At 41.5% G+C, this 8,141-nt stretch overlaps 2 protein-coding genes across 4 annotated transcripts in view; both read left to right on the top strand.

Moving 5' to 3' along the window:
* The window catches only part of mmadhca (metabolism of cobalamin associated Da), a 57,550-nt gene that overhangs the window by 33,212 nt on the left and 16,197 nt on the right, over positions 1–8,141 (top strand). The window lies entirely within an intron of this gene.
* adarb1a (adenosine deaminase RNA specific B1a) overlaps positions 1–8,141 on the top strand; it is an 18,513-nt gene that overhangs the window by 7,090 nt on the left and 3,282 nt on the right. For all 3 annotated transcript variants that reach the window (XR_014534887.1, XM_083549687.1, XM_083549688.1), the window contains 8 exons: positions 716–775; positions 1,831–2,705; positions 3,840–3,954; positions 4,334–4,502; positions 5,240–5,391; positions 6,087–6,255; positions 6,760–6,941; positions 7,199–7,377. Coding sequence is in view for 2 of the 3 variants with exons in the window: in XM_083549687.1 (XP_083405813.1) it covers positions 772–775; positions 1,831–2,705; positions 3,840–3,954; positions 4,334–4,502; positions 5,240–5,391; positions 6,087–6,255; positions 6,760–6,941; positions 7,199–7,377 (1,845 nt within the window). In the remaining variant the exon portion in view is untranslated. The remainder of the gene's footprint in view (positions 1–715; positions 776–1,830; positions 2,706–3,839; positions 3,955–4,333; positions 4,503–5,239; positions 5,392–6,086; positions 6,256–6,759; positions 6,942–7,198; positions 7,378–8,141) is intronic.

The raw sequence follows: 8,141 nt of genomic DNA, 5'->3' as shown, positions 1-8,141 counted from the left end.
CAGTCACTGGAGATCGTTAAGGAAAGAACTTTTTTGTGCTTGTGTGGCATATCGGAATTGTGAAGCAAACTGACACGACGTGGACACACTTAGAGTGAATGTGGCTGGTGAGAGTCATGTGACAGTCAAGTGGAGTCATGTGATTTCCAGTTTCCAATATACATTCCTTTCCAAATCCATTTTCACTTTGATCCAATGTTTTCTGCCGGGATCTGCCCAGTATTGATGCTGAGTATTAAATTGGTGCTTTTATTTAGTTTTTATCTGCTTGTAATTACATTTAATGTTGTGAAACATCCACAAGACCAGTTAGTTCCTTTTCTAAATTACATTCTAGCAGCTATAAATGTGCTGCCACGGTCTGATCAGTGTGTCCTACAGACATACACCCGGCACCCCAGCTGCAGGACCACACAGGATCAGAGCTGTCACAATGATTTTACAGCTGCTGCTGATCTCACACACACACACACACACACACACACACACACACACACACACACACACACACACACTGATTCAGCTGTTAAGTTTAATGAGCTTTGTTATGGAGCCTGTTTGTTATGACCTTACCTCGAGCCCATTAGCCCCGCCCACAGAGCTGTACAGACCGTCTAATGGTCACGCTTTACTCGGAAAATCGCATTACACTTACATCACTTATACACACACCTAACAATTATGATCAAACTCTTTTCTCTCTTTCTCTCTGTAGGACACACTTGGAATCCACAGACGTTTCACGGTGTGAATGTGGTTAAAGACAAGAGTATGAGTAAGTGATTATTAGATCCTTATTAGATCAATTAACTTTAATTCACATATAAACACTTCCTAATGGAAGAACATCTAAAAATCCTGAACGTATCACACACTCATTACGACTTCTTTCTCTTTAATATTGTGTTGATTGTCAATTATATGATTTGTTTACAACAGTAAACCCTGACCTTGACAACGATTCACCTTTAACTTCTGATTCCTCCTGTAGTCTTTGCTCTTCCTCCTTCTTCCTCTTCTCCTTTTCTTCCCATCCTCCCTCATCAACCTTCATGATTTCTCTCTCTCTCTCTCTCTCTCTCTCTCTCTTTCTCTCTCTCTCTCTCCCTCTCTCTCTCTCTCTCTCTCTCTCTCTCCCTCTCTCTCTCTCTCTCTCTCTCTCCCTCTCTCCCTCTTTTTCTCTCTCTCTCCCTTTCGCTCTTTTTATTTTGGATCCTCGAGCCCCAAAAGAAGTAACCTAACGAGCTTTTGCTGCAGGATCTCATAAATGTTATAAATTTTCTCTCAGCTTTGCAACTAATGATGTGGCTTTCTGTAAAAAAAATACGTTTCTTCTGTGTATTTAGTAATTAGTATTTTTGTATAATAGTGAACAGGTGTGCAGTTATTTTTGGCAGTTCATATGGTACACCTTGAGTTCCTGTTACTTGTATGCCTTTAAAAAAGCCACAAAATAGGATTGTCATAGTATTTTAGTAATGAATGATGAGGAGGCTGCATTAGTTTGTCGTTGTGTCACGTTCTTATGGTGAGGACGATTCCGCAGCTCAGGAAACTATGCAGCACTAATAAGACAAACACTAATCCAGATTACACCAGTAAGACTTCATGAGAGTCATGAGACTTCATATAGAACCTTCGTGAGAAGCGACTCGCTCTTTTACAGATGATCTACAAGAAATACAGTCAAATAGGTCAATCAGTCAGTGACTGTTTTTTTTTTAAGATGTCACATTGTTTGCAAAGCAAAGATAAAAGAAAGCTTCAAATTTTACATTTACAAGATCCTGCGTCGAAGGCGTTGTAAGTTGCTCTCTCTGGGCGTCACAGGTTCATGCGGCACGGATGTTAAAGAGAACCGCAATCTGGATAATTTTCTGGTCAAGGCAGCGCAACAGACAGCCAATAGAAATGCATCGTTGGGGTCGAGACGCAAGCGGCCGCTGGAGGAGGGAAACCGAGGCCATGCCCACTCCAAATTCCGTCCCAAACGGCGCAAGAAAGCACCAGGTCCGATGTTGCCGAAGAACGCTCTCATGCAGCTGAACGAGATCAAACCGGGCCTCCAGTACAAACTCCTGTCCCAGACAGGGCCGGTACATGCCCCGGTCTTCGCCATGAGCGTGGAGGTCAACGGCCAGCGCTTTGAAGGGATGGGACCCACAAAGAAGAAGGCTAAGTTGAGTGTGGCAGAAAAGGCTCTGCGTTCTTTCGTCCAGTTTCCTAACGCTTTTGAAGCTCACGTGGCCATGGGCCGCACATTCAGCATCAACACAGACTTTACCTCGGACCAGGCGGATTTCCCAGACGCTCTGTTTAACGGATTTGAGACGCCACACGATCTGCTCCGCCCCATTTCCAGCACTAACGGAACCCTGCACCCTCGGAGAAAGTGCCCCGCGCCTGTTTCGGCGCCTCAGCCTGTCCTTGTGGGCCATGGAAAGAACGCAGTGATGATCCTGAACGAGTTGCGGCCGGGCCTCAGGTACGAGTTCGTGGCAGAGAGCGGAGAGAGCCACGCGAAGAACTTTGTGATGGCTGTAACGGTGGACTCGCAGGCCTTTCAGGGATCCGGCAGGAATAAGAAACTGGCAAAGGCACGCGCCGCTCAGGCGGCACTTTCGGGCCTCTTTAACATGCAGCTAGACCAGACGCCGTCTAGACAACCCATTCCCAGAGAGGGTCTGCAGTTACACCTGCCGCAGGTGAGGGCATTGACACATGAAATCTCAATGAAGAGAAAAATATCTTTAGATTCGACACACTATAAGTAGCTGTACAGCCTAAACACGCAATATTATTAAGTCCTGAACACTGTCCTGTAATCTTTAAACATAAAACTATGCACAACAAGTCAAAAACTGGAAATTTTCAAGACTGGAATCTTTCCATGGGAATTAAAGAGAGTATATGGGAATTAATTGGAATAAACTATAACAGGGAACGTAAATGTAGTTGGAAAACAAATCTTTGATTTGAGGCCACGCCCCCTACATGCACTGTGCATTCCTCCGTAACATAACACACATCATTTCTCGAATCCTGCACACAAAATAATGTCAAAAAACTTCCATCGTGGCAAATGTTTACAGAAATATCATAAATATTTCCTTGCGCTGTGTGTAAGCGATTGTGCATCAACATTATACTAACAATTAAATCAGCCAAAAATGTCTTTTTTAAATCTGTATTAGTTTAAATGCATGTGAAATGTTTATATTTATCTTTGTATATAATACATAAATAAATACATTTCCAGAAATTTCTAATAAATTCCTGTAAGTTTCCAATTTGGAATATTTTTCCAAAATTCCCCAGATGAAGTTCCCATAGAAAGTTTCTGGAAATTTAGTGGAAATGTTCTTCCCTTTTGCAACCATAACCCTGAGTACTGTGTGTTTTATAGACTCTTTCTTCTGCGTCTGTTCACACTGCTGCTCTTAATTCCTTTTATTATTCAGTGATTTATTTGCATCAGTGGCTTTGTTGATCTGACACTCACCCCAGTTCTAAAGCCCTGTCAATCTTCATTAGTGTGATATTAATTAAATCAGAGCGTAATTGTGATTGAAGTGGCTTTGTACGCAGGACGTTAAAGCCCTTAAGGTTTCTGTTCGTGCTCAGTGTTTATTTACACGTCTGATAATCCCTCATCTATAATCCCTCATCTATAATCCCTCATCTATAATCCCTCCTTTTTACCCGCAACAATGTAAGAGAGAAACTAATCAAAATTAACATCAGAGACACAAACAAGAAGCACATTACTGTCATCGTCCTGCCTTTACTTGTGTATGTGTGTGTGTGTGTGTGTGTGTGTGTGTGTGTGTGTCTATCAGGTCCTGGCAGATGCTGTGTCTCGGCTGGTGGTGGAAAAGTTCAGCGAGCTGACAGACAACTTCATATCTCCTCACGCACGACGGAAAGTCCTTGCTGGTGTTGTTATGACAACAGGTATACAAACGTGCACACACACACACACACACACACACACACATTAAGTGCGTTATTTATCAGTCATTCAGCAGAATTGTGTGTAAATGTTTTTATGACTGATTTAAAGTTCTACTCATTGGTTCTGAGAGAATTTCCACACACCTTCTGTACTGAACTGGTCAGTGCTAAAGTGATGTTTTTTTGATGTTCTACCTTGTTCCTGGGGAAACATTGTTTAATTGCACTGTGTATTGTACTGTATATGGGTAAAATGACAATAAAAGCCTATTTAACTCGATTAATAAGATAAGATAAGATATACATTTATTCGTCCCACAGTGGGGAAATCTATTTTTGCAGTGTATTTCATGTGATTTCACTTATGTATGATGTTTAGGGACTGATGTGAAGGACGCACAGGTGATCTGTGTCTCCACGGGAACCAAGTGCATTAATGGTGAATACATGAGTGACCGAGGCCTGGCGTTAAACGACTGTCACGCCGAGATCATCGCACGCCGCTCGCTAATCAGATACCTGTACAGCCAGCTGGAGTACTTCCTCAGGTGAATACGTGTCCGATCTGCGTACGGTGTGACAGAAACGTTTAGGGTTTTATCTTCTCCTGTCCTACAGGACGTCTCAGTGAGGACATAACAAAGACAAATAAAACTTGGGACCCTGTAGTTAAGATTTGTTGATGTGAGGGATCAGTGTTAGCTAGTACACTTAGATCACAATCTGAGAACAAAACACAGCTCTATGTTCTGTTTCATGTGCTATTTATTTACTTACTTATTTACTTAAATAATTGCCATTCAAACCTTTTTAAATCTACAGCAACACGGTCTTCTTTTGTCTATTTTTTTGGAATGTCCGGTAGACATGAATGTCTCGGTTTCAGTGTGTTAAATTAAAATAAATTAAAATGGACCAAAGTCGTCTAAAGATGATGGCTGCCAATCCCCTCTGTAACAAATTGATTACAAAAATCAATCTCAACAGACAGTAGGCTGGAAAATTGATTGTTAGATTCTGTTTCAGCCTCGGATTATGGAAAGAGAGAGAGAGTGTGTGTGTGTGTGTGTGTGTGTGTGTGTGTGTGTGTGTGTGTGTGTGTGTGTGTGTGTGTGTGAAATTGATAGGCCATGGTGTATATAGTTGTGGCTGTATTTTAAAGAGTGATTGGTGTTATGGGTGATGGAGCATAAAACCCTCCTGCTTATTGTCCGCTGTGGACTTCATCTCCCAAGCAGCACTAAAGAAGTGTGTGTGTGTGTGTGTGTGTGTGTGTGTTTTGTAGTAATAATCCAGAGGATCATGAGAGCTCCATATTCCGGCAGTGTGACCTGCACGGGTACCAGCTGAAAGAAGGTGTACAGTTCCACCTGTACATCAGCACCTCACCGTGTGGAGACGCTCGCATCTTCTCACCACATGAAGCCGCTGTTGAGGGTGTGAACACTTCCCTTCACTTTATATGATTATGATGTACAGAGTACTGAAGAATGTCTTCAGTTAATTAATATCAAGTTAAAATAGTTTATTTCAGTGTTCCTCTTGTTTTACTCCAGCTCCAGGTTAAATTCAGCTCAGCTCAGTGAACGTGATGAACTCTTTATGATGTCAGGAAGTGAATATTTGCTCCAGAGGTGTTTAGATTAGAAGGAACACTTCACTGCTGTACCACTCCAGACCTGTAGTAGGCGCATTATGATAGTGGTTAATAGCGGTCGGCCGATCGTCACCAGCGGTTAATAGCTTGAACTATTGGCTACTGGCCAAATAAATCGTACGCTGTAGTTATGAGAGCAGCCTCTAGAGGCGGATCACTGACGCAACGTGCTGCTTGTTTTTACACGTGACACTGCGTGCTGCACAGAGAGCACTATATAATATTTGTTATTATGTAATTATATAACTATATTAATTAATATATTCCTATTTATTACATTTAGCACATTTTCATGATTTAGTTGTAGTTTTTTGTAATAAAGTTCAGTACTACTTTACATGGAGTGTTACGTTTGTTTGTGTTTTTATCCAGTATCCATTTGAAAAACTATCCGTTGATTGATCGGTTATCGGCGAGTACGATCGCCCTCTAGTGGTGAAGTGTGTGAGCCGTTCTCACTGTGTTTTTGGAGCAGATCAGGGAGACAGACACCCGAACAGAAAAGCTCGAGGGCAGCTGCGAACTAAGATCGAGTCAGGTGAGGGAACCATCCCGGTCCGCTCCAGTAACACCATCCAGACGTGGGATGGAGTCCTGCAGGGGGAAAGACTGCTCACCATGTCCTGCAGTGATAAGATCTCCAGGTACGATGTCATCTCCAGCAATAATTTACCACAAATTAAAAGGATGTTTATTATAATCACAGCTTCACCACTGACTTCCAGCTGATTGTGTAATCTCAACATCTCGCAGTCTCTTCTCACTGCTGATTAGATGCCCATTACACACACACACACACACACACACACACACACACACAAATACTATATTTTAACATTTTCATATACATACACAGAATAACTTAACAACTTTAATTCTGTTTCTCTCTCTCGGTCTAAATCCTTCTTTGCTGTCTTTTCCTTCTCTCTATTTTTCCTCTCTATCTCTCTTTAATTTTGTTTTTCTTGTGTTTTTTCTCACTATCTCTGTTTGTTTCTCTCCGTTTTCTACGTCCCCTATTTTTCTCTCTCTGCCATTGTCTCCATCTGTTTGTGTGTCTCTCTCTCTATTGTATTTTGCTTTTGCTTTGTCTCTCTCTCTCTCTCTCTCTCTCTCTCTCTCTCTCTCTCTCTCTCTCTCTCTCTCAGGTGGAATGTGGTGGGTGTTCAGGGTTCTCTGATGAGTTATTTCTCAGGCCCTATCTATTTCTCCAGCATAATCCTGGGCAGTCTGTATCATGCGGATCACCTCAGCAGGGCCATGTACCAGCGCATTGCAGATATAGAGGAGTTACCACAACCCTTCACCCTCAACAGACCACTGCTGAGCGGTACATCATCATCATTACCACCATCATCCTCTTCCTCCTCCTCATCACCATCATCTACATCACCATCATCATCATCATCTTTTCATTCATTATTGCACACTCAGTGCATCTAATAATTAAATATAAACTGTAGAACTATGAATATGAATATAAGCTATATGTTACATTGTAAATTAAAAATAATAAACGTAATATATAAGTAAATAAAAAAACTTATTGGGATTATAATGTGTGTGTGTGTGTGTGTGTGTGTGCAGGAATCAGTAACGCGGAGGCGCGCCAACCCGGAAAAGCTCCAAACTTCAGTGTGAACTGGACGGTGGGGGATCAGGGGTTGGAAGTCATTAACGCCACCACAGGGAAGGATGACCTTGGCCGACCTTCTCACCTCTGCAAACACACCCTGTACAACCGCTGGGTTCGACTACACACAAAAGTACAGCTGTTACACTCTTAAACACACTGTTACGCTCTTTATTACACTGTTACACTCTTAAACACACTGTTACGCTCTTTATTACACTGTTACACTCTTAAACACACTGTTACGCTCTTTATCACACTGTTACACTCTTAAACACACTGTTACGCTCTTTATTACACTGTTACACTCTTAAACACACTGTTACGCTCTTTATTACACTGTTACACTCTTAAACACACTGTTACGCTCTTTATCACACTGTTACACTCTTAAACACACTGTTACGCTCTTTATTACACTGTTACACTCTTAAACACACTGTTACGCTCTTTATCACACTGTTACACTCTTAAACACACTGTTACGCTCTTTATTACACTGTTACACTCTTAAACACACTGTTACGCTCTTTATTACACTGTTACACTCTTAAACACACTGTTACGCTCTTTATTACACTGTTACACTCTTAAACACACTGTTACGCTCTTTATTACACTGTTACACTCTTAAACACACTGTTACGCTCTTTATTACACTGTTACACTCTTAAACACACTGTTACGCTCTTTATTACACTGTTACACTCTTAAACACACTGTTACGCTCTTTATTACACTGTTACACTCTTAAACACACTGTTACGCTCTTTATTACACTGTTACACTCTTAAACACACTGTTACGCTCTTTATCACACTGTTACACTCTTAAACACACTGTTACGCTCTTTATCACACTGTTACACTCTTAAACACACTGTTACGCTCTTTATTA

Source organism: Silurus aristotelis (genome assembly GCF_946808225.1).
Source record: "Silurus aristotelis genome assembly, chromosome: 9".
NCBI classification, from domain to species: domain Eukaryota; kingdom Metazoa; phylum Chordata; class Actinopteri; order Siluriformes; family Siluridae; genus Silurus; species Silurus aristotelis.
This window is presented reverse-complemented; position numbering and strand designations above follow the sequence as displayed.